A 26,183-nucleotide genomic window follows, 5' to 3' on the forward strand; every position below is an offset into this window, starting at 1 on the left:
CACCATCAATGGTAAGAAGACATTGGTCTCGACTCTCTTTGGCACAACCAGAGTCCATTCGTCTACCGTAACAATCTACACAGATGCTTTAAATGTATTATCAACATAATCATTCAATCGTTATACCTTAGAAGATATGTTCTCCTTATCACATTATGCCTATGCCCCTGTATAAACCAGGTCTTCATGCACACTCAAAACACCGACGCCGCAAACTTCAATTTATTTCCTGGTGATGACCACGTTTGCAAGGGGTCATCGTCGATTTCACTTATCAGGGAAGCACTGGGTGTCTTTCTTTGAGGTGTGATATCCCGCACTTGTACCTTTTGCTGCTGAAAAATGAACCAAGTCAGGTCAACGTTCCAGATTTCCATTGCCTCGATAGCATTGTTGACAGTGTCTATTTCCGGACGAAGAGAAGATGGGATTTCCTGCTTTGGCGATGACGACGAAGAAGAAGAATAGTAATCTGGACCAGCGAACCGGGCTATCCAAGCCGCCAGGAATTCACAGATCTGGTCACCCATAGACAAAGGCAGACGGACATGTGTGAGAAGAGTGATGAACAGGGAGAGGAGAGCTCGCCAGAGACTATGGTGAGGTGTGAATGTGCGTGTGCCTGAGGGCCCCCCTGCTGTATTGAGAGATAATGATTGTGAGAGACCCAGGGATAATGAAAGAAGTATATCTGTCTTTTCGTTGGTGGCTTGGCTCCTGGCTCGTCGCTGAATGGCCTTTTCGGCGTCTTGTCGGACGGTCTCCCATACGCGACGGTAGAGGCGCTCCCATCGAGGGAATTCGGTTTCGATTCGGGTCGCCATGAAATCTCCCGCGCTCTTGCACATGCTTTCGATGGCTTGACAGGCTGTTGTGGTTACGTATATTTCTTCTTTGAAGTCGAATTCGTCGTCTGGTCGGTTCTTGGGTCCGTTGTTTGAGTCTTCTCTTGCCATGAGCGCTGTTGATGAGGAGCTGCTAGTGAAGGATGAGGGAAGGCTGATCCTTGCGGCTACTGATGGCCACACCTCGTTGATGATGGGCAAGAAGCTGTTCTCGTGTCCTGAGAGAATTGGTGATACCTGGGTAAGGATAGAGAGTAAGGACCGGCGGAGGTAAGGCGATGGAGAAGAAAGATGGGAAGGGATCGACTTGATGATGTGCAGCAATAGGTTGTGTGATTTGCTCAAAGGCTTTTCTTGGGCTTCAGGTTCGCGTGGTGCAGGCAGTGGTTCGTCTGATTCTTCTGTGGCCTTGTTCAGAAGCGTCTCGATATCCTCTTCTGGCTCGACCGGCTTATCAGGCTTTGTGGTCCACGGTCGTTCTGGGTGGGAAACGTGCTTGTCAGCGTCAGGAAAGTCGTCCAGGTGCCTGGCACGTTTCGCTTTCCGATTCTTCAGGTCCTTAGCAAGAGTAGAGATCTGTAACCTCTTGTGCTGCTTCTTGCGATGTCCCGCACGGTTGCTGTCCGTTCCATCGCCTATTGCCAGGAATGAAGGACTCTTGGTCCCTTCCTCAACAATGGCGGCCAAGGTTTTGAACATCATTTCAACGAGTTTTGGATATCCGTGATACATATCCAATATCCCAAAGATTGAATCGACAAGATCGTCGAGATATGGAATCAACCGCACACCGCATAGCTTGACCATCATGAACAACACCTGGGGTGGATACGGTGAGACATCGAACGTGTTTAGCTTCAAGGCCACTGAGTTCACAAGGTAGTCGACGTTTTCAATAACCATCGTGCTCGTGCTCTCATAGTTACAGGCTTCCGTTAGTACATTGAGACAAACCATAGCATGTCTCTGAAGGTTTGGGTTGGGCGATGATAGAAGTTGGAGAACAGGATATAATGCGTCCATCAACTCTGGCCGAAATTCTTCATGAAGCTGTTGGGCCTGAAGTGCGATTACTTCTAGAGCAAGGGCCGAAGTTCGCCAGTCTTTTGATTCGTCGGGCAATGATTCGCTTAGTACAGGGAGTGAGATGTAGTATAGTTCTTCGATCATGTTAGCTCTCGTAGAAACCAGGGACGACGGTTCGATAAAGTCAGATGAAATGAATTCATCAAGACTAGTGAGTTGGGAACCGCTTTTGAGGAATTCTAACGCCAACCAAAAAGGCGCAATAGAATTGCCTGTTTTTTGATGGACCCGGTTGATGATTAGACGTGTGATATTACTTCCGGATTCGGACCTGTTAAGCCTGAGAATCATGGATTGAAGGTCTTTGAGGGTTTGCTGTTGACTGCGATGTTCCAAAAGCACCGGTGGGAAAGATCTTGACTGATTTCCATGGTGAAGCACTTCTAGTGTTTGACTGCCTGATGTTTCAGGGTTCAAAGGTTGAAGAGCATTGTTTGAATGGTTGATGGCTGCTGAAACGCTGTCACACAGTCCTGATGCAAGTCCAGTAGTGAGTATGTCAGACCCGGATTGGATCTGGGACAATATCTGAAAAGCAGTGGATATCTGTTTAAGTGCCCATTGCTTCGACGTTTCATCATTGCTTTGCATGGTTCTCGGGAAAGCGGTAATCCAAGCATGCAGAGAGTTCTTAAGGGCATCCAATACCTCAGCATATGCGGTGGCAAGATGCATGAGGATCGTGTATGCATTGTTAGGTGATTCGTCATCACTAGTTTCAGATAGCACGACCATAGTCTCAACCACTAGCGGCAGCGACTCTTGCAGTGTGCTTCTGCAATCCTCCACGACCATTGAGCATAGTTCTAATAGCGACTCTTGTACTTCAGGCCTGTCATGTCGCCTAACCTGGATAACATTCGCAAGCGCAAGCTTGATTTGCGTAGTTGTGGCCTTCAGCCAGGATTCATCAAGCACAAGACCATCACCACATTCCTGGGACTGAGCGGGCTTCTCTGGTGCGACGCTCGCTACTTGGTCATTAAGAACAACTTTAAGCATGTGTGTAAGGACCTTAATACAAGCAGAAAGTAGCTTGTAAGAGCGTCGTACTTGAGTTGTTGGCTTGATGACCTTTGTTAGCGTCGAGACCGTCCGTGGCATTACGCTAGCCAGAACTACCCGGTCAGTTATTCGATAGTACAGGGCTTGAAGGGCTTTTGCGGCAGAAACGCAAAGGTCGTCTGATGTAGTGTCTAAAATTCCTTCAAGCAAGACATACACAGTCTGGTCAACAACAGTCGCTGTACCGATTTCGTTATAGATCGTCCTTTGCGCTACAGGCCCTTCCATAACATCAAAGATGGCTGAAAGACAGTCAAAGCCAGCGATAGACAATTCCGCTGGCTTGGATTTTGTTTGCTGGTTACTATTGGCCTTACTTGGAGGTCCTCCAATAATCAACGTAAGCAGTATCATGAGCTGCTTGCCCATTTGCGGGGATAGGCGTTGTCGCCACCCATCAGCAACCAATATCCGCAAGCAGTCGACTGCCAATTCCAAGCAATTAGCCGAAATTCTCTGGCTCTCATTGAAAATGTGAGACAGCGGAAAGAATGCATATTCTGCCAGCTTTTCGTCCAGTGAACCTTTGCTTGAGAGTTCCTTCAGGACGCTCTGCACTGGTTTGAGAGCCCGGAATACATCGTTTGGGGATGCCTGATGGCCACGGTATCTCAGGCCAACAGAGCTGAGCTCAACACAAGGGTCCCGAAGCTTTGAAGTGCATTAGCCATGTCACTGTACAGAATGTGAATGGAGCTTGTCTGTACCTTTTTAAAGGCTTCTTGCCGTGAGTACTCCATTATGCCTATTATGGCACTGGCAAAAGAGATCAGGAGCGTGGTTCTACGAGCTTACCATCCGGCTTGCTATCAGTTTACTGAAACTTGAATCTGCTGAGATATCAGATCTTGAAGTACATGAGCCAAACAGAAGCAAGATAAATGGAACGTCACAAGTAGTGATTGTTCTCCGCCCCACCTTTTCTGCTGGCAAAACTTGAGGGCGGTGTGAGAGGCTACATCTACGGGTGCTGTTTGTACACAGAGAATAGAGTACACTGATAATACACTTTCTGCTTCATACTAAATCTAATACAGGCAAATTTGGCTCGCATCCACTCCTGGCTTGCCTAACTTGAAAACAGAATGGACAATGACGAGGAGCGGACTAGAATATGAACTGATAGTTGAATCCGAACCCTGGGGAAGGCCACAGTTTGACTGGACAAATATACTATATAGCTTTTGCTAATAAGACTAGAAAACATGCATACCCTATTGAGGGATAAAGGATCTAAGTATGTACTGTGGGCCAGGAAGAGGAAATTCAGATTGTGTACGTCATAATATGCTTCTTTAATCTTGGTTCCATTGCACTGATACTGGTATATAGAATTTGAAACCTATAGTATGTGGTAAAGAAGAGGGGCCCGTTACGCCCGGGGCATTGGGCAACGACTCTGTGATTGTTATACTCGGGGCCCATGCCTGGGAGTGATACTAATCGTCAATATTGGTTAGTGTGGCTTTGACTTTTTGCGACTTTTGGTTCTTGCATGTTTTTATCTAAGCATCATGTATCAGCTCCTGAACTATGCGATACTATAAGCAATCTTAAACTCATACGGGCTACCATGAAGCGGCGATAGCAAGTATTCTGCTAGGTAAGCTTGCATGCTAACGATCCCAGTCCAGATGATTCTCTCAATTCTAGGCATTATGCTTCGACTGGAAGGCTCAGGACACAGAGGCCATATATTGTTTTCATGCTCCTGTTGTCTTGTTAACAGTTTGTCGCTCTGGCTTTCCTTGTGCTTTGTAGCCAATAATCGCTTTGATGATGTCTATTCCAATGCCTAAGCAGTACGATGGTCTTCAATTCAAGCATGACTGTGACTAAAAAGTTCATCTAGTCTTGGAATCAAGGCATATAGGTTTTCCTCCATGACATCGCCACGAACAATTACCAATCGGATGATCTGAACCTTTGGTGGTGGTGGTGGGATCTTCACCCATATCTGACTAGAAGGCTATATAAGAGTCAACCGTCAATAGGTTCAAAGCAATATCAGAGGCTAGTTCCTCGCGGTATTGATCTCCCACGATCCAAGAAGCTACTTGGAACCACCAACTACCTTGTCTAAAACGCATTGCCGTTGTGAACTCCCAGTATTCAGGATACCATCCTGCGGTCTCCCAATCAAGGAACCCAGATAAATGCCCATCATCTCCAACAAGAATATTATGCGCCTTAAAATCCCCATGGGTAAATGTAATTCGGTGGGATTGTTGTTGTAGCTTCTTCGCACATATCAAGGTCCGCTCATATTCCACAGGCGATTCAAATGCGTGGCTAGAAGCAGGACTAAAGAGATAGTCGTAAAAGTCCCTCTCGCTTATGAAAGGGCCCATAACGTGGCCAGGAACCCGTGGGCTTCATACAGAGGTCCCAATTGGAGAACAGATAGAATTTTGGTTAGGAGGGCACCATGAACGCATAGAATGTACGCATATCTTTAATTCATCCAGCCATGGGCCCTCAGCATCAACTTCCAACTGATATTTTGAGTTCTCCAGGGGGGTACCAAGCAATCTTGTCATTAAAATTAAAAATTTCCGGTTAAAAGGAGCATTAGGATGCTCCCCACAGCATAATAATCTCAGAACAGGCATACCAGTGGTCCTTGCCATCTGCATCGCAACAGCTTCCTCTATGCTCGTCCGGTCTGTCCATAATAATAAGCCCGAAAGGTAGTTGCAGGATATTGACATCGAATGGGATAGCAAACCAAGAGCAATCCCATATAGATAAGTAGTATAGCGCCTTGTGAAGCACGCCCCAGGATATTCTAATGGTTTTGCTTGGTATCCGAGGCACTGGAGGGGTACTCTGCAAGATTGTACATCGCACTGGCCACGGCCAAGTGAAGTCCGGCCGTAAAATGGAGGGAATAGAATAACTTTCAATGATCAGGTTCAAGTTGATTTACCGTAGAGGAGATGACAGCGCCAGCCAGAAGGGTGATGATAACTGTTTATTCGCAACGTGCCTACAGAGGCGTTGGATTAGAGAAAGACAAGTCAGAGCAGAGAAAACTGAATAGGGGTATAGGTGAGTAAGTGCTCGCCCAAAAAAGAGAAGCAATCATGGCCAGGAGGATGAAAGAGACCAGCCATTAGATGTAAACGCCAAGAATCTGGAATGGGAACACTAAATATAGATTTTGAGAATCTAATACTACACATGCTTGTCATCCCCATATCATATAGGGCATACAGTCGGTATTGTCGTCATCTCCGGATTTTCAGACCACACTGATGCAATTATCAAAAAGTAAGTCCGACATGTTCTGCAACCATTAGTCGAGCCCTGAAGATTAACTGTCAATCGAGGAGTCTTCCTTGTGGAGGCCTTTGAGATATAGTACATTGTTTCTCCATTAAAGAGCAGACACCTGAAAGGAGGACGGTCTGAAAAAGAAGAGCTTCTTTCTCCAGAGAATACCTCCGTTCATTCTTTGAACCCTATGCTCAGTCATTTGTACTCACCTGACCATATGTTCTCAAGTTTGTTCATCATATCCCATGGAAACGCCTGAAACTTCAACTAACCCATCTCCATGATCACCAAAGTACTTTGCAAAGATCTCCAGCGGCGTCATGCCGAAGAAATTCCAGACGGACTCTCCCGCGCCACAATCCTGGAAGCCATGACCTAAGGATCAGGTAAGTAGAGCACCTCTATCAGTCCAAACTCTATAGAGTGCTCATCGCCAACCCTAAGTCGAACGTCGGCACCGTCTATACTCTATCTAGTTTGGAGGATGGCGTTGGCATGGTGGTAGACTTGGGGCTATAGATGAAGATTAAGTGCCTCCGAACTGTTCATTATCACGTAGAGAGTCCACCAGTGGGTGAGGACGCGGCTTTTACGGGGAATATTGCGTGGATAGGACCACTATACCTTCTTGAAGAGGTGGCTTTTCATATTATGAGGCCTTTTGAGGGGTTTGCGGATAACGATCGCCAGCAGAGTCATACTACGGAGGATGTTGTTAAGCTGGCAACTGGGGATAAAGGTGATGTCGATAATATAGTTGAGGATGCGAAACCTAAAAGGGAATAATGTTATCGAAATTATATACTTAAGAGTTCATCCTCAGCTGCTATTGTTAGAGTCAACTAACACCAATCTTTCACGCTGAAGGCATGACTATGATCCATATAGTGTATAGAATAATATAACACTATCAAATCCCTCGAGCTTTCTTTATTAGATCTAGAGGAATTTACAGAGAAGACAATGCGCGTGAATCTACAGTCGTACATACAGTGGGTGGGGGGGACTATCCTTATCTTATCTATATAGATACACGTGACTTAATAGCACCGCGTCACGCGTTGCGCGCAGGCAGCCGGCGTCTGCCTTCAATGCGATTCAGTGAATGAAAATCGTTAAATGCGGCGCATTCACTGATGCAATCTCTGATCCAAACATAAATAGTCTAATCCCTTCCCTCAAATGTCTGTTTGATACCCAGGTGAAGACGGAGTCCTATGTCCACTCGTCGCAGATCCGCGATTGTTGCGCGCCTCCAAAAACCAATCATTTTCACGCCAGTACCGCAACGTCTCTATTTAATCAGCTGTCGTGGTCGTGTCCAACAACACATAGTGGGACACAGATTACTCGAAAGACAATTTGGTACTCACCGACCGCAGGCGAATCTCCGCACACTAGCTTCTCTCTCTCCATCTATATTATCCAGAATGGCAGATTCAAAGGGCCGGAAGCAGGCTACGCTGGGGTATGTTCGTGACTCCCAGTTGACTCTCGGGTGCGTCTTGATATGAGTCGCCCGGGTGTAGCTATGGTTTGTGGGCAATTGGCGTGGCTAACTGGTATATCTTGTTGGCAAACAGGCGATTTTTCGGCTCGAATGCGGACCCGAAAGAAGCTCCTAAGAAACAGACTACACTTTCTTTTTCTGGCAAGAAAGATAAGGCTCAGAAAGCTGCGACGAAACCAGAGACAACACACGAGTCTTCATCTGCAGATGGAGAGGGCGCCAATGGGGCGGAAAGTGAAATTACTACAAACGCAGATAAAGTTGAAACCAAGCCAAAGCCAGCTCTGGAAAACGGACATAATGACTCTAATGACTTGAAAAGGAAAGAGAGCGAGGAAGAAGCCAGTGACAGCGATGTCCAGCCTGCGCAGAAACGGAGACGGAGGACTACACGAAGCCAAGAAGGAACCCCTTCTCCGAAGAAGAAATCCAAGACACCATCTCCTAAGCGCTCCACACCCAAAAAAGGCATTAAACCCGAAAAGACCGAGCAGCCGGCTGTTGTAAAGAAAACGTCGGGGGAGGAGACTCCTGAGGAAGACAAATCTGAGGAGGAAGCGTTGTCTGCTAGTGAAGACGAGGAGAAGCCTGAGGTGATGAAGAAGACCATGGAAAAAGTGCAGGCTACGTTGAAAGCGAGCGGCAGCGAGCCATATCCAGACTGGAAGCCTGGCACCCCCGTTCCTTATGCAGCACTGTGCACGACCTTCTCACTCATCGAAATGACCACTAAGCGATTGGTGATTCTTGCCCATTGCTCTCTGTTTCTTCGCCAGGTCCTTCGGTTGACACCTGAAGACCTCCTTCCAACAGTCCAGCTTATGATCAACAAACTAGCTGCCGATTATGCCGGAATCGAACTGGGAATTGGCGAGTCTCTGATCATGAAAGCCATTGGCGAGAGTACTGGCCGCAGTTTGGCGGTCATCAAAGCAGATCAGCACGAGATTGGAGACCTGGGCTTGGTGGCAGCTAAGAGTCGGTCGAACCAGCCTACCATGTTTAAGCCGAAGCCATTGACAGTCCGGGGAATACACGAAGGTCTCCTGGGTATTGCTAAAGTCCAGGGTCACGGTTCTCAAGACAAGAAAATCTCCGGCATTAAGAAGCTTCTCTCTGCCGCCGACCCTGATACCGCAGGAAAGGGTAGCAAAGGTGTGGATATCACGAAGAACAAGGGTGGTCCCAGCGAGGCCAAGTTTATTGTTAGATTTTTGGAAGGGAAATTAAGACTAGGGTTGGCTGAAAAGACCGTCCTTGTCGCCCTTGCTCAAGCAGTGGTGACCCACGAAGCCGCCCTCAGAGGAGAGAAGACTCCTTCGCCTGAAAAGTTGGCTGAGGGAGAGGCTATCTTAAAGACGGTGTACAGCGAATTGCCCGCTTATGAGATTATTATTCCCGCCATGCTTGAGAACGGCCTGTCCAAGCTCCACGAGACTTGCAAGCTACAGCCCGGTATCCCGATTAAGCCTATGCTTGCTAAGCCGACGAAATCCATCACCGAAGTCCTTGACCGTTTCGAAGGAAAGGAATTTACTTGCGAGTATAAGTACGACGGAGAGAGAGCACAGATTCACTACGTTGCACCAGACGCAACCCACAATTACCCGGAAGCACAACATACGTTGCAGAAGGATGGCAAAGGTCTCGCTGCCATTTTCTCTCGTAACTCAGAAGACCTGTCGAAGAAATACCCCGATGTGCTGGCTAAGCTCGATGGTTGGATCAAGGATGGCGTGCAGAGCTTCGTTTTGGACTGCGAGACTGTTGCTTGGGATACAGTAAACAAGAAGGTTCTGCCCTTCCAGCAACTGATGACCCGCAAACGCAAAGATGTGAAGGCAGAAGACGTCAAGGTTAAAGTCTGTGTATTTGCCTTTGACCTCTTGTTCTTAAATGGAGAGGTAACGTCGATAACTTCATTGTTCCATTGGCTGCAGCTAACCATCGATATTTATAGCCTACTGTTAAGAAGTCACTCCGCGAACGTCGAGAACTCTTACATGAATCATTCCAGATCACGGAAGGCGAATTCCAGTTCGCTCAGTTCGGTAACACCAATGTACTGGATGAGATCCAGGAGTTGCTGGACGACAGCGTCAAAGCATCGTGCGAAGGTCTGATGGTCAAGATGTTGGACACGAACGAAAGTGGCTACGAGCCGAGTAAGCGGAGTCGGAATTGGCTCAAGGTGTGTACTACGGAATCCATATCCTTCTGCCGCGTAACTAATGGTGAGCATAGGTTAAGAAGGACTACCTCAGCGGTGTCGGGGATTCACTTGATCTAGTCGTTCTCGGTGCATACTACGGGCGAGGCAAGCGTACCTCCGTCTATGGTGCCTTCCTTCTAGCGGCGTACAACGCCAATACGCAGACCTACGAGTCAATTTGTAACATTGGCACCGGGTTTTCCGAAGCCAACCTCGAGGAGCTTCACAAAGAGCTATCTCCCCTGGTCATTGATCGACCCAAGCCGTTCTACACTCATTCGACAGTCCCCAAGGATCAGCCTGACGTCTGGTTCGAGCCCCGGCTGGTCTGGGAAGTGAAGACAGCCGATTTGACGCTAAGCCCGCGATATCAAGCTGCGGCTGATGAGTTTGTGGGTACGACCGGCGGAGGCAAGGGTGTTTCTCTCCGCTTTCCCCGCTTCATCAAGCCACGAGAGGACAAGAAGCCGGAGCAGGCGACGACAACGCGGCAAGTAGCCGAGATGTATCGGAAACAGGAGGCGGTCGCGAAGGAAAATGCGGGCAAGAAGGGAGTGGACGATGATTTTGAATACTAGTCGGGGTTCCTGAGTTTAATCTCCGATGTGGAGCGTAGCGCATTGCATATCACTATTATACTTTCCTTCCACCCTCGTTTTCCGGGGGTCGACATATTGCACTTGTACGATATACACTAGGGCGGTTTCTGTTTCTGTTTGTTTTGGTGCCGATCGCGTCATGAATGAATGTCATGCCATTCTGGAAAGAATCCGGACGATTGATAATACGATGGTCAAATATTAATACAGTCCCAGATAGTAAGCGCCAAGAAAAGGGAATTAATTGAACGAGTCGGTGTGCTGATAACGCAAGTTGTCGCCATCGTCCTGGACGGAGGACAAAGGAACCAAACAAACACTAAGTAAGCCGTGGTCTGTCCGTCCAGGGCATCGACACCGTACGGCCCCCGCTTATTGCCGGCGGCAGTAACCGATAAACGGGAGGCTTGACCGGAGGAAACCAACGGATTCGGTCCTTAAATTGCCTTGGCATGTAACCCAAGACATGGAGTCCAGCCCAACCACGCGAGTGCGGTGGGGAACCCCATCTCATCCATCTCATTGCAACCTGTTTATCTCACTAATCACGATGACTGATATCAGTCTTGCGGCTTTGTGGGCAGTCATCATGATGGCTCTATGCTATCCCGATTGGGCAGGTTCTTAATCGCGAAATGCGGAGACATTCCGTGCCCATTCCTCTCGATCTCTATAAAGGAGCCATGTGGGCTTCCCCCCCCGTCGATGATCCATTCCACCCTTCTCTCCCTTGTGTATCGCAGTTCCTTTGGGGGTCGATTGTTGTGGACCTTCCTCCGGTAGATACGTGATGAAGTCGGTATTCAACATGGGAGCTCTTCGGTGGCTCTCCATTGCAGCTACTGCCTCGACCGCGTTGGCCCTCACCCCTGAGTAAGTCGCAATCACTCAATGTTTCACAGAGGCGTGTTGATTGCTAACTGAGCGCGACAGGGGCCTGATCAGCGCTCCGCGGAGGTCGGAAGCGATCCCTAACCCTTCTGGTGTAAGCATTGACTCTGATTAGCGTGTACCTGGGCGCCAATGACTGACTGGATCTGCTTAGGATGTCGCGGTGTTCTCGCAATCGCAATACTCTTTCGAGACCCACAAGACTACCTCGCAGTGGAACGTGCTGGACCTGAAGTCGGGCGAGATCAAGCTCCTGACGAATGACAGCGATGTCTCCGAGATTGTCTGGCTGGGCTCGGATGATTCGACCGTTCTCTATGTCAATGGCACCAATGCCGACATCCCGGGAGGTGTAGAATTGTGGGTGTCGGACATCTCCGATTTCGCCAATGGGTACGTAGCGCCTCTTATATTTTGAATGATCGTGTGCACCAATCGCTGACTCGACGCATAGATACAAAGCAGCTTCATTGCCGGCTGCTTTCTCTGGCTTCAAAGTCGTCACCACTGACTCCGGCGATGTGCGCTACATCGCATACGCCGAGTCGTGGGCAAACGGCACAGCATACAACGAAGAGCTTGTGGCAAAGCCTCTGAGCTCCGCTCGCATCTATGACAGCATCTACGTGCGCCACTGGGATTACTACCTTACCACCCGATTCAATGCTGTGTTCTCTGGCACCTTGACCAAGTCGGAGGGCAAGGGCAAGGCTACCTACAAGGCTGCCGAAGGAGGTCTCAAGAACCTCGTCTCCCCTGTCAAGAATGCTGAGAGCCCCTACCCGCCTTTTGGTGGCGCCTCTGACTATGACCTCTCCCCCGACGGCAAGTGGGTTGCTTTCAAGAGCAAGGCACATGACGTCCCACGTGCCAACTACACCACTGCATATATCTTCCTTGTCCCCCATGACGGATCGAAAACCGCTGTCCCAATCAATGGACCCGATAGCCCCGGCACCCCCGAGGGTGTCAAGGGTGACGCCGGCAGCCCGGCGTTTTCCCCGGATAGCAAGAAGATTGCCTACTGGCAGATGGCCGATGAGTCTTACGAGGCAGACCACCGTACCTTGTACGTGTACACTCTCGACTCTAAGAAGACTATTCCTTCCCTTGCAGCAGACTGGGACCGGTCTCTCGACTCCGTGAAATGGGCAGATGATGACAATCTTATCATTGGCGTTGAAGACGCAGGCCGCAGCCGTTTGTTCTCCATCCCAGCAGATGCCGGCAACGACTACAAGCCTAAGAACTTCACCGACGGCGGTGTGGTATCTGCTTACTACCAATTGCCTGACTCCACCTATCTGGTCACCGCGAGTGCCCTCTGGACCAGCTGGAACGTCTACATCGCTAGCCCCGAAAAGGGCGTGATTAAGACGTTGGCCACTGCCAACAAGATTGACTCTGAGCTGAAAGGCCTGGGTCCCGAAGTCATTGACGAATTCTACTATGACGGTAACTGGACCAAGGTACATATGCCCGAACTCAAGTATTTCTCAGATCTCGCTAACAACCACCGCAGATCCAAGCCTGGGTTATCTACCCCGAGAACTTCGACAAGACCAAGACCTATCCCCTTCTCTACTACATCCACGGTGGACCTCAGAGCTCGTGGCTCGACTCCTGGAGCAGCCGCTGGAACGCCAAGGTCTTCGCCGACCAGGGATACGTAGTCGTTGCACCCAACCCAACCGGAAGCAGTGGCTTCGGCGATGCCCTCCAGGACGCCATCCAAAACCAATGGGGTACGAACTGACCCACTTATACTTTACACCTCAATCCATATTCATGCTAACAAACCACCACAGGAGGCTACCCCTACGAAGACCTCGTCAAGGGCTGGGAATACGTCAACGAGAACTTCGACTTCATCGACACCGACAACGGCGTCGCCGCAGGTGCCAGCTACGGCGGATTCATGATCAACTGGATCCAAGGCAGCGATCTGGGCCGCAAGTTCAAGGCCCTGGTCAGCCACGACGGCACATTCGTCGCCGACGCCAAGGTCTCGACCGAAGAACTGTGGTTCATGCAGCGCGAGGTGAGTCACCCGACCACTATCTCCCCCCCCTCCCTCCCAAACAAAAACACCCACACTCGAGCCATGACTAACATAACCCTAACAAAAAGTTCAACGGCACATTCTGGGATAACCGCGAGAACTACCGTCGCTGGGACCCCTCTGCCCCCGAGCGAATCCTGAAATTCAGCACTCCCATGCTTGTCATCCACAGCGATCTCGACTACCGTCTCCCCGTCTCAGAGGGTCTGTCTCTCTTCAATATCCTCCAGGAACGCGGTGTCCCTAGTCGATTCCTTAACTTCCCGGATGAGAACCACTGGTATGTTGCCCCCGTTTACCCACTCCACTTCCCCACTACAACATAGAACAACCCACAATGGCCAGAAGAAAAAAGATACTGACAGGGGGGATGAACAGGGTCCAAAACAAAGAAAACAGCCTCGTCTGGCACCAACAGGTCCTGGGCTGGTTGAACAAGTACTCGGGCGTGGAAGAGTCCAACGAGGATGCCGTCAGCTTGGATGATACTGTCATTCCTGTTGTGGATTATAACCCGTGAGTAAACTATAGTTGAACCTACCTACCTTATCTATCGTTACCTAATCATTATAATTATGATTGGAATATTGGATGTAATATGATGTATGGTTGTATATGTTTGTGAATTGTTGTCGTTGTTGTAAAACGTATACTTCTCTAGTTCTAGTATGACTGATCTTTTAAGGTAGTAGTGTATTGCAGGGAGATTCTTTGCCAGATTACCGGGAGGCTGAATTGTGACGAACGTATGGTATTCACTTTCATTGATTGTCACTTTGTTCGCTATTCACTTATTCACTGGACGGAATGGGTTCATAATCATGCTTTTATACAATACAATACATCCGTATCCATAAACTGAGGTATCCGTGATTGCTCGTCGACTGCTAAACAGAACGCGTATAAACACAGGTGCCAATTTGGCGCGTATGGGTAATTCGAAAATGACAAGGTTCAAGTAAGCAGGAAAGCAAACTAAAAGAGGTAGAAAACCAGTTCGAGAGGACATCATAATTCTCCTGAGTCGGAACCTTGGCCATTTCCTGGGTAGTCGTCCCTCGCGTTGAATTCGGCCTGACGTGCTCGTAGGATAAAGTTCACCAATAGGACCACTGCAAGGCCAACGCCAACGACGGTTGGTCCCCATTTCTCGTAGTAGACACGCTTAACGTCGCGGCGCTTGCGGATTTTGTCCACTCGCCAGATGTAAAGCACGAGACTGTACACAAGGGCCAGGGCTGCGAGCACGGTAAATGCCCAGGAAGATGCGAACGTGATGTAGTCATTGCCGAAGTTCAGCAGGGTGGCCGCGATAGTACCCAGAAGGATTGAGAATTCAAGCCACGAGAGGAAGGTCCGCTCTGCAGCGAAGTAGACTTTGGGCTCGACACGGACCGGGACATGGATACCTAAGATATGTTAGATTTCTCTCAATAGCGACGGGGTTTGGCTGAGCTTACGCTTTCCCTTCGGAGCGATGAATCGCTTAACGGTACGCTTGTTTCCCATGACAGCGATTCCCCTTTGTTCCGGGGGCGGCAAGTTGGTTGGTCTTGGCCGAGGAATGAGTGCGATGAGCCCAGATACTATAGCACTTCCAGCTTGCTGGGTATAGTATTTGGCCAATTGTCGGTAATAGTGCATCCCACCGACTCGTCGCGCCTCTTCCAGTTCATCTGAATCTACAGTATCTTCTTCGTCCGAATCATATAACGGGTAGTCTTCATCTCCCGGAAGCGGCTGGGCGGCGATGCGTTCCTCTATATCCAAAGCATTTCCGTCTGTATCGGCGAACAGATCATTGCGAGCATCCCTCTGATCGCCATTGGCGTGCCCTTGTCTGTCATCCAATTCGTCCTCGTCTGAATCATACTCGTCGTCGGGGGTCTCATTGGCTGATAGTGAAGTACTCGCTAGCGGTCGTTCAATACCGAACCGGCGCATCGCGGGTTTACGAATGTCCACATCCATCTGTGGCATCCAGAATGGAAGGAGGTTGATCCGATCGGGGAAAAGAGTCGCTGTACCGTGGATAAACTTGCTGAACTTGGGAACCGCTTCTACTAGGTGACTCGCGGTCAGATCCCTGATCCATTGAGGGGGCTCTTGACCGGCCTGGGTCTGAAGCTTCACTTCGAGAACGGCATAAGGAAAGCGTTCCACATCCTCGGGGGGCAACTGGGAGAAAGGAAAATCGACGCCGATATCCATTCGGCGCCAGTTGTCTCCCGCTCTGCGGTGACCATCGAGATTATCCTCGCGGACCATGGTCAATTCAGTATCGAGCGATATACGGACTCTGGCGTCGCCCGGCAACTGAAAAGCAGTTCGATGGTAGAAGGTCCGAGTGACAGGCTTCAGCTGTCGTGTGATGACCCGGTATTGGATCTCTTGAGCTAGCTGTTCAAGATTGTCGATTTCGTCTTGACTCTTTTTACCTTCCTTTCTCATCTTGTCGAAAATAGCTTCGGTCGTCAGCTCTCCAGCCAGGTAAGCATTAACATTCTTTTCCTTGAGGGCGAAACGGGCCTTGACCGACTTCTCTCCGGTCCAATCCTCGCGATGAGTTTTTCGCTCGACGAAAATTTGGTCACTCTTCATGCCACCGTACCAGCGCAATCGAATGGCCTCGGCTCCTTCCGTCTTCTTCAACCGTCCTTGGTATAGCTCCCATGTGTCCGGATTGTCGTAGTAGATGGAGGTGATGGCAGTGTCCTCTTCCTCGAATTCCTTCTGGGGATTGAAGACGAGGACGGGAAGGTGCTGCTTCGGTCAGTGCTGATAACCAGGCCAAAGGTGTGAGAACATACCTTAAGGATGATGAGCTTCAGCTCGGTGATATTATCAGGATGAACCCAGTATTTAGTTGTTTGGCGAACGAAGTTTTGTTGTGTGCCACCAGCGGAAGAGTCTCCCTTAACCGGGTTTCCTTTGGTGCGAACCAGATCATAGAGCTTGGACAACTTCACCACGAACGCATCATAATTGTCTTTGAAGAAAGGCTTAGCTTTGAGTCGTGCCGCAAAAACTGGCTTGAGGTGCCAGCCGGTTTCTTTCTATCGGGAAATGTCAGTTTGAAGTCCGTGTGCACAGACACCGGGGCCAACACTAAGAAAAAAAATAAAATAAAATAAACATCAACAGCGAAAAAGAAGATAGCACGTACATCGTGTTTCTTGATAATTTTCTGGAACCCAGTGTAGTTGAGCTGGGTGAATTTGGCCAAATCATGGACGTCGGCGATGATGTCACTCAAGACCTGCTCAAGGACCATGAAATCCTCGTCGGACGGAGGACAAATGCTAGAACGGACACTTTGACGGCGCGAGCCCGACGCCGTGACCGTCTCTAGGCGCGAGACCACATCATTGACTTCCTTCTCGCTCGACTGGATGCGACGGACAATTTCCTCGCTTTTCGTGCGCTGGAAGTTGAACACCTTGTCCAGCTCACCTTCCAGCAGCGATACGAAGTGTTTCTCGTCCTCTTCTGTCCATGGCTTGCGATCGCGTTTAGAGTATGAAGGAACTGGTTCGGCGACGAAATCGGTCCTTAGAGCTCTTTTCAATTCATCGTAGGCGATGTAGTACCAGTAGTACTCTTTGATCATCGACGATCGGAGATGCTCTCCGAACCTTGAGAGGTGGGGACGGTTAACTAGGTAACCATTGAGCTTGGAGGGAAGCTTCTACTCACCTCATGATGGGCTAATTCGGAGTGAAATGAAATTTACTAAGGATGAAGGATTCTTGAAGATGGTGAAGCGGGGAGGGAGTGTTAGATGTAAGAAAGGAGCATCATGAAATGCGCGAGAAAAGGCAAAGGAAGGGGAAAGACCAAGAGATCGGTAGCTTTAAGATATGGTAATCAAATTCAACACCGAGTGGAGATCTGACACTGACTAGCATGCAGTGAGCTATGCAGTGGCGAAAAAAAAATTCTGTCGGTTGTTTTCTGTTTTTCTTTTTTTTCTCCCCAGCCCATTCCAGTTCAGGGGATAGACTACTCGGTGTTGGTACCGCGCGAGAGAGAAAGAGAGAGGGAGATACAACTGCTGTACCTCGACATCACGAGTCTGGAGCGGAGCTCAAAGTAGACTAGCGCCTGGCTAAAACGTTAGTCCTGGCCGTATTGACGTATGGTTAATACGGGGTCCGCTTGCCTTCCCATGCATTGACCACTTAAAATCGTCCCGCTGGGCGATAGCTTTCAGAACCGATATTAGTTCCATTGCCATGATCGTCTTAGTCCACGCACGTTTTGTGACCCGATTTGTCCATTTTACCACCCTGGTCGGTCCCGATTCAAGGGTAATGAGGCCAAGACTGGCTGGCAAACCCATCACAGCCACTCGCCCAAGCATGTGCTCGTCCATGTGGAGTCTCTTTGCCTACCTTAGCGCCTACTATTTTCGAAACTAAACATCCGGTCCAACTGGAATGCTAAAAAGTTTCCTTTGACTCGTAATGCACCTGAGTATCAATCCGTCGAGTCTGCCATCTTCCTTCCCTTGCCGTTAGGACTCGACCTGCCGTACTGGGTATATAATCCGTGACTTAAGTACTACCTTCCTAAATTGACCGGCGAGGCAAGGATATCTGAATGTCTCTCTCGCTCTCTATCTCTACGTAAAAGGAACCTATATAATCGACTAACAGTGCTTGTGGTCGATCCATATACCAAACACTCGGAGGTCTTCCCTCCGAACTGGGTTCAGCGGCAATCAATCTGTCACGGAAATAAACGCCGGAAGATCCTTCTGAATTTCGATAAACCCTAAAACCCGCTGCCGGGCGAATTTCCGAAGACAGCGGAAGAGAAAAGATTATTTACAAACAAATAAGCCGCGCCGCATTACTAGTCCGCAGCACAGGTAAGACATTTCCTCCGCGGGCGGACTGGTATACTAGTAGTAATTCGCATTATGAATCATAGTGCCAGGGATTCAGATATTGACGGGCGAAGACCACAGTCTAGATCCACTGTGGGACATGATTTAGACTGCAGGCCACGGGAAATACAGGCTCCACAAGCCAATCGGCAAGTTGCTCAATTGTTTCTACCCAACTTGACTGCAAGGGTGTCGAGGAACTGATCTCAGGGAAGGTGCTGTTTTCTCCGTGTCTCTCATGGTGCAAGCATCGTCCGATCCCATACCAAGGCACACGTGCAGTATTTCCCAATTCGGCCACCTCTGGCACCATACCCGTTTGCTATAGAAAGGGATACTATCTAGTAATAGTAGTATCGGCGCAACTGCAGCCTTTTGTACTACTACCAACCCCGGTGAACTCTTAGCGTGCATAAGGGAACAAAGTAAATACAAAAAAGGAAAGAAAAAAAAAAAAGAGAACAGAAGATGATTGGGTGGTTGACAAGCCCATAGCAGATATCAATATTAATAATAGAAAATCGTGAGAGAAAAAGGGTAATATAGGAGGAAGGGTTCAGTATATGGCCACGATAACCCCGCCTGGCTGTCTGCTCTAGTTATATTCAAAGGAAAAGAACGGATAGTAGAATAAGAAGGAAGTTCCGCTGCACTAAGATACAAAGTAGACGACCATGAGTTACGCCTGCAGTAAGGGCCACCCATTGGTGAGCATGTAAGCGGCTTTTGCTTTGTCACATTTGCCTGGGTTGTCTCTCCGGCGTTATTCCGTCGAATCGATCCCTATAAGGCTGGACACATCAGGTACCAAGACATTTCGATCCCATTTGAATACGGTAAGCCATTGCATTAGCGCCCGGGGTACAGCTCACCAGTTTTACGGGTGCGTACGCTGATCTGCCTGCTTAAGCATATCTATCCTAGCCCCTCTCTTGGCGTACAGGAAGGGTTTGATTGGAAAGTGCTATGGGCGGTCCGTGTTGAAGCATCAGCAGTAGTTGAAGAATGAAGAGAGTTTCGCTGAACCGGCTCAAACATAGCTCTATACCCAGCGTAGTGTTTGTTATTGAGTCGGATCCAAGATCAAACATGGCCACGTCATATCTTTACGTATATTAATTAGTCGAACTGGCAAATAGCACGGCCTACCGGTATCGTAAATTATGCATTATCTTTACTTTGATGTTGGAGATCTGCACAGTCTGAGGTTATCCATTAGCCATAACTTATAAGCCTATCTCCTCTCTGTTGATTCATTTCGAAAAGCTTGCCTAACCTTGCTCCGCTGTCGTTGGAGAACTTTTGATGACGACGAAGCAAAGACTAGCAGTAGTATGATGCTCTGGACGTTCCAATATTAACAATGATATTAAAAAGGTTACAGACAATTAAGCCAATTCTGAATTTGAAAGCTCTTTCCCCCTCCTAAATTACTGAAATTAAACAGGAAGTGGAACCGGAAAAGGAAACCAGATCTATCAGCCGTACAGACATATATGATTTTCCTTAATATACAAACGTTTTTTGCTATGTGTTTACTGCTATGACAAACAGCCTAACTATACCACTTGAATCCTGTATTCTTAAGGTCCTTCATATGAGATATTCTTTTTATAAAACATCACCCTGCTCATAGTTACTAGATACTAGGGTGACTAGTCATCAACTGAATTGTCCTCTTTGTCGCTCGTATGGTCTTTCTACATTCAGGATCGTACCTATCCCTCGTCCTATATTTAGATAGGGTGTACAACAAGCATACTCCTGACGGACACCCGGTTAACCAAGTCAACCGTGCTCCATGATGAAGTGTAATACCTATTATGACCTTAATTAAGTGAAACATCTGGGTAAGTACCTGCAGGCACCCTCCCAAGTGAAGGAAAGGGAATATCAAAACCCACCAGTTACAACATACATATCCCTTTCGCCAGATATCGAATGTTGAGGTGATACGAAACCTGCTTCGTTCGGGACCTGGGCGGTATGCCGTCTTTGCCTAATCAGATATAACAAAGCGGTAAATGAATCAAAAACAACTGATCGTTATTGAGTACCACCACGTTGGAGGGCTGAGATGGTGTGTTGAAGTCATTCCACCGACGAGCAGCCGGGCAATTAAGGGAGATATGATCTAAAAGCCTGAGGCTTCATTACTGGGATGATAACATATATGTCAAGGCTGTTACCATGTACTACCTATTCATAAGCATTTCTCTCATGCTTCTATATGACAAAGTCTCATTTTACTATGTTCAACTGCGAATTCGTGTTCATGACCACTCATTCAGAATGAAACAGACAAAACCTTGTTAGGAAGCATCTAGAAATATGTACGACCAGGCGAACAGTTACATCCGACAGTTCTTATGTCATTATCCAGTTTTCAGACTGCTTATGAGTAAAGTCGAAATAACGATACACAGATAAAGATTACACTATCAAAGCTACTCGTACTTAAAAGCTATACAAGTCTAACGACACCCACATCGCAACTAAATGGGGCTCAGAACCGCAAGGTATTAGAGTGGCACCGTTCGGCTTCGGTCAGAACTCTCATCTACCGTTACCGAGGGACTTTCCATGCCGCTAACTTGAGTCAGTTGGCTGATCAACAGTTCTACTCCGTACTTTGCATTGCCGACGCGGTCTAGAATCAAAACGGTATAGGAGGAACGGTTGGCGAAAATACTCCATGCGGAAGTTTATCCCACTCGAAGGGAGACGATATTCAAAGGTGAAACCAAAAGGAGAATTCACTCCACGTCCAAAAAGCCAATGAAGACATTAAACAGTGAAAGAAAACGACACCCGCGTTGCGTGGGAATCCACAGTAAAGGAAGTGCCGGTGGGTCGCCCCGTGGGCGTTCAATTGACTGGGGCTTAGACTACGCTATCGAGTAGCTTCTTCGTTACTCGTAACGAGGGCATCGGGCGAGCCAATGCTGCCTGAAGAATGTTGTTATTGGTCGTACTTGCGGTCAAAAATCGGTTCCCAAAGATTCTTCTACAAAGCTAGTAATGCTTCGGAACTCCGCCCTCTGTCGTTCGGGGAGATCCGACGTCATCCGAATCCCCCAGACGGAAAAAAGAAGAAAAAAAAAAAATTGTTATGCAAACATTCTTCAGAGATTTAGAGTCGTGCCTTAATCCTGGATCCTGAATGGATGGAGGTATCTAAGCTTAAATAACCGAGATTAGTACTATCTAACCTTGAGTTCGGGACAACTCCGGTATTTCACATATCGCCTCTAATTGCTGCTGCATACCCCCCCCCCCCCCCCCCCCCCATGGTTTACTTCCGTGGCTTTATACTTGACGTCTGAAACCGTTAGTGCCCTCGCTTGCGGCACTCGTCAAAATTGGAGACCGGGGTTGGTAGGGATTCGGCATTCCCGCGAGTCATAAATTGTTTATTAATCTTAATCTGTTCGATAGAGTGACCCTTGGAACAGTCAAGCATTCTCAGGGAGAAGCCAAGTCCCTAGTGGTACTCCTTGAGCTTTCAGAGAATTTACGCAGCGCAGGGACGATCCACTACTCGACGGGGCGGAGCCTCTGCGTAAACATATTAGAAATCACTGTTTCCCGCCACGGTGCCTAGTTTTGCACATCCGACGAATCTACCGCCTAGCTTGACTCGTTGCAGCGGACTACAGATGAAGCTTAGGGCTGATTTACGTTTGTAAAGGAGAGTTGAACATGTTCAAGGAGAATAAAGTCAATCAATTAGTTGTATTTATGTACATGTACAAGTCCAACGCCGACCCATGCCAGTGGGGACAAAAGCTAAATCAGTGAAATCATCATGCAAGGTCGTAGCTAACCACAAGCTTGGTGGTCGATGTTCTAAGGCTCTATATACCGTCCTCATAACTGGATGAGATCCACTTCCGAAAAGTCCGGCGGACTGCGACTGAAGACCGTTCGGCACTTGCCGTCCAATGCCTGGTATTCGTTGCTGATCCAGATGTGCTTGCTGAACCGCTGAGTCCGGTACACTTCGTCATCGCTGACTCCGAGATCGTCCCGCGGAATCCAGATCACGGGACGCTTGGCTCGCAGAGCATCGTGCTGGAAGGCTCGCTGAACTAGCTGGTCACGTTCTTCCGGCGTGAGATCTTCCAGCTCGTCATGGATACCAGCAAACAGAGCTGGGGCCACTTGATTGGTAGGGGGGCCTTGGGCTTCAGCATCCGCCACTACCTTCTCACGAATCCGCTGCACTGTCGGGACCGAGCTGTCCGAGTTGGCGCCGAAGTATTTGGACCGGCTCCGTGAGGACCTGTCAGCCCAAGACTGACGCGTAGGCCCGAGACTGGGCCGCCTGTCCTGGAATTCAGTCCGTAGCTCCATGCTAGCTTCAATATCCTTTAGCTCAATATCATGAGTTGCTTGATCTGTCTGGGGGCCCCTGTGTTCTTCGTGGTCCGACAGTTGACCTCTATCAGCGTTCAATTCATCATCCTGAAGCAACCCAAGCCGGGCACGTTGCGCACGCTCAAACTCCTCATCCCGGCGCACCGCCTCGTCCTCCAACGTAATTGGTAGATAACGGATCAGGGGGCCGAAGGCTTCATTCAGCAGAATTTGGTATCCGACTGTGAGGACAAGAACGACAATCATGCAAATGGCTTGGCCCTTGCAGGCAACTGTGCCCTGCACGTCACGAACCAAAAAGAATAGACCGATTAAGCAGAGTTCCATAAAGTATATGCCCGTGAACAACTGGTTGATTGCCTTAGGGAAAAGCAACCCACCGGTGTCAAAGCGAAATTTGGTGACGTATAGCGTGTTATACCGGTACACGAACCAAAATAAGCCGAATGTGATCACATTGAACACGAGGATGAGAGGCGAGATAACACAGTAAATCAATCCTACAGATCAACCGTCAGCGCTATTAGTCGTGTAAAAAAAAAAGAAAAAAAAAAAAAACAGGCAATAGCAAGCAAACAAATACATACCTATAGATGCCAGGGTGGTGTACACCGGGAAGAAAGTTCCCCACTGCATCTGGTTCAAATTCGTAGTCCGTGCCCATTTTGTCCGGGCCGTTGTGTCGAGCAAGGGTCCGAGGATAAACCAGCTCGCTAAGTTCACGACCTGGACCAACGCACCAGCACTCACCGACATCGCCTGAAGAATCATATACGAAAAGAAATAATTGCTAGAAAGAGGAATGTTCTCCGCAAGCAGTTGAGGCCAGCTCGTGACATTCGCGACGTTACTGATGATGGTCGAGAAACTGGACGAGATGGCGACGACTAGAAATAGCTGAACGAAGAGGAACGCGAAATAATAATTCTGAACTGTGAGTTCAACCGCCATACCTGTGTGAATGCCCTGGGTCCGACAGAGGAACCGGAGGATCAACGGCAACACAGCCATCAGAATGGCCAAAAACAGTGCAGGTAGAATACCTTGCACTGCAGAGATAAACCATTCTGGTAATTTGGATATCCATCTGAGCCACGTAAACGCTTCTTCCAAGTACGACAGCTGGGACAGTAAACCAGTGAAGGCCACAGGGAAAGCCCACCCAACCACCATCGCACAGACAATGGTCAGGATACCAAAGGTTCGCAGGTAGCGCTCCCACCACCTGATCGACATGTTGTCCCAAATTACGTCGTCTGGAGAAATTTCCACAATGCGAGGAGCCATTTGCTTGGGGACATGATGGCTGACTGCCTGACAAGCCATATGCGCAGCCACCTGGTGATTGAATTGAATGAAGGCAGAATTCATCAGGGGAAACTTCTCGGGGGTTTGTTGATCCACCTCAATTTCCAAGTTCAAACGAGCCACTTCTTTCCGGCAGTAATCGACAGTGTCTACCTTCTTGCCTATAAGCGGGAGGGAGGGCATCCAGCTAAGACCAAAGATTGGCAGTCGCATGGTATCACGGTCCTTTGGTCTGATATATTCTTCCATAGAGGTTCTCCGAAGTCCTCATTGTCGAAGTCTTCGTTGTAGGCGACAGGATACTCCTCTCCTTCCAATTGTTCGCCCTCGGTTCGAGTTCTTCGTTTATCCCTATTGTTTTTTTCTTTCTCTGTCGGTGCATCTTTCCTCTCCTCATCAATCGAGATACTTTCACGTTGTGTTAAAGGAAACTCGTCAGGCTCACTTCTGTGGCTCAGTTTAGAATTGCTTGATCCTGTAGCCTTCCAGAAAGGCCGTTTAGGTTTGGATCCAGTTGCGCCTGTGACGCCCGAATCTGTGGCATTTGTGCGTGCTTGCGAACGGTCTGCAACATCCATGCTGTCAGACTCAGACTGACGGTGCTCTGATGAGCGTGAGCCATCCTGAGGAGCAACCGAGGAGTCTGGTACAAAACCACCAGATCGAGCCAACTTTCCATCTATTCCACCCTCGACCTTCTTGAATCCTTCAAGGACGGACTTTCCTAGCTTGCCCACGCCATGACCAACGGCTCCTGCAGCCTCCATGGCGGGGTCAAAGGGGTTCAGTCTTCTTCGTTTCCCTGGCTCTGTCTGATCCTGTGAGCCATCGTGATGTAAGACCTCAGCAAGAGTGTGTGCTTGGTGTGGGTCACCAGAACTGATACCAGCATCCATAGCCATCAGTGAAGCTTTCCGATCCGTATCCCGCTGCTCCTCTTTAGCAGTCTTTCTTGCTTTTACCCCAGACTTTTTTGCCTCGGCCTTCGCCTGTTTCAACTGAGCTTTCTTGCATTTGATTACCAAATCAGTCTCCGCAGCCTCAAGTTTCAAAGCCAACGCATCCCGCAGCTTCACTTTTTCGTTGAGGTCATCGAAGTTGCGGTTGATCCAGATGTTGCGAACACCACCAGGGAAGACATCAAAAAGTGAAGCGAGGGCATCTACTGTGAGCCACCTTTCCGGGATTGCTGTCACCAGGACAGTCGTTGCAGAGGCTCGTAGACGGTGTTGGGGAGATGTCAAGTAGGCTTGTCGTAAGCGTATATAATTTCTCAGCTCGTCATAGAACACTGCGCATACGTAGACAATGGTGATGATAGCCATGATCAAGTGTCCCCAGTAACGGCTGGTGTTCTCTGGGGTTACGTTGCCCCAGGCAAGTTGATCCAGACCAGTAACATTCCATGTGTTGCCAGATTCAGTGCCGTTTTTATAATGCTGGTCTTTGCCTCCAGCTTTATTCAAGGGTAGCAGAACCGGCAAAATGATGCAACCTAGAGGGACAAAAATCTTGAGAAGCATGCGTAGGTATCGCAAAAAAAAGTATGCATCCAGGCCGCATTTTTGTATGAACTCAGTACTAGAGGTACGAAATACAGGGACAACCCATCGGAAAAGACCAGGAGGGGATGGTTCGGTACGTTCTCTGTCCGGCACGAGGTAGGTCCTAGGTTGACTAACCAGTCATGTTAGCATTTGCGCTCATCCACGGCAACTGTCGCACTCACTAGATGCGGGTGAGCTTCGATTTGAGAAGCAAAAAGAGTAAAAATTGTACTGCAAAAATGACGATGGCAGTAGCTAAAGAGGCGAGGAAAGTGTTGATCGGGATACCTGCACTCTTTTGACCGGTGCCACCGGCGTGTTCAAGGGCCGATCCCAGATCTTGGGCCATCGTTATCAGTAACGCCGTTCATGTAACTGTTCACCGATTACGAAAAGAGAAAAAAGAAAACCCTAGAAAGGAAAAAAGGAAAAGAAGAAGAACAAGATAAAAAAATGTTGTAAGGTTTAGCAACGTTCATAGAATATCATGAGAGAAAATAGAGGTAGC

General features: G+C 48.5%; 5 protein-coding genes across 5 annotated transcripts; 2 read left to right on the forward strand and 3 right to left on the reverse strand.

Moving 5' to 3' along the window:
* Positions 1 to 194: 194 nt before the first annotated feature.
* ANOM_002237 (uncharacterized protein) lies at positions 195 to 3,736 on the reverse strand (the record flags this gene model as incomplete). The annotated part of the gene is made up of 2 exons (XM_015547494.1): positions 195 to 3,647; positions 3,704 to 3,736. 2 exons carry the CDS (start codon positions 3,734 to 3,736, stop codon positions 195 to 197), a joined length of 3,486 nt encoding a protein of 1,161 aa, XP_015410428.1.
* A 3,756-nt stretch (positions 3,737 to 7,492) lies between these two features.
* On the forward strand, positions 7,493 to 10,575 carry ANOM_002238 (DNA ligase (ATP) CDC9; the record flags this gene model as incomplete). Its single annotated transcript, XM_015547495.1, has 4 exons — positions 7,493 to 7,773; positions 7,859 to 9,689; positions 9,746 to 9,976; positions 10,030 to 10,575. The coding sequence occupies 4 exons, from the start codon at positions 7,493 to 7,495 to the stop codon at positions 10,573 to 10,575; spliced, it is 2,889 nt and encodes a 962-aa protein (XP_015410401.1).
* Positions 10,576 to 11,380: 805 nt separating this feature from the next.
* dppV (dipeptidyl peptidase DppV) lies at positions 11,381 to 14,165 on the forward strand. The gene is made up of 8 exons (XM_015547496.1): positions 11,381 to 11,469; positions 11,530 to 11,581; positions 11,642 to 11,880; positions 11,942 to 12,956; positions 13,010 to 13,232; positions 13,296 to 13,528; positions 13,618 to 13,829; positions 13,928 to 14,165. Exons 1-8 carry the CDS (start codon positions 11,387 to 11,389, stop codon positions 14,067 to 14,069), a joined length of 2,199 nt encoding a protein of 732 aa, XP_015410402.1. The 5' UTR covers positions 11,381 to 11,386; the 3' UTR covers positions 14,070 to 14,165.
* A 392-nt stretch (positions 14,166 to 14,557) lies between these two features.
* Positions 14,558 to 17,307, reverse strand: vtc4 (putative vacuolar transporter chaperone (Vtc4); the record flags this gene model as incomplete). The annotated part of the gene is made up of 5 exons (XM_015547497.1): positions 17,246 to 17,307; positions 16,716 to 17,184; positions 16,360 to 16,605; positions 15,010 to 16,312; positions 14,558 to 14,958 (listed from the first exon to the last, which is right to left on the reverse strand). Exons 1-5 carry the CDS (start codon positions 17,248 to 17,250, stop codon positions 14,558 to 14,560), a joined length of 2,424 nt encoding a protein of 807 aa, XP_015410413.1. The 5' UTR covers positions 17,251 to 17,307.
* A 5,003-nt stretch (positions 17,308 to 22,310) lies between these two features.
* Positions 22,311 to 26,024, reverse strand: ANOM_002241 (putative DUF221 domain protein; the record flags this gene model as incomplete). The annotated part of the gene is made up of 4 exons (XM_015547498.1): positions 22,311 to 23,320; positions 23,408 to 24,281; positions 24,350 to 25,805; positions 25,858 to 26,024. 4 exons carry the CDS (start codon positions 26,022 to 26,024, stop codon positions 22,311 to 22,313), a joined length of 3,507 nt encoding a protein of 1,168 aa, XP_015410412.1.
* Positions 26,025 to 26,183: the final 159 nt, after the last annotated feature.

This window comes from Aspergillus nomiae (assembly GCF_001204775.2).
Source record: "Aspergillus nomiae NRRL 13137 chromosome Unknown contig00030, whole genome shotgun sequence".
NCBI classification, from domain to species: Eukaryota; Fungi; Ascomycota; class Eurotiomycetes; order Eurotiales; family Aspergillaceae; genus Aspergillus; species Aspergillus nomiae.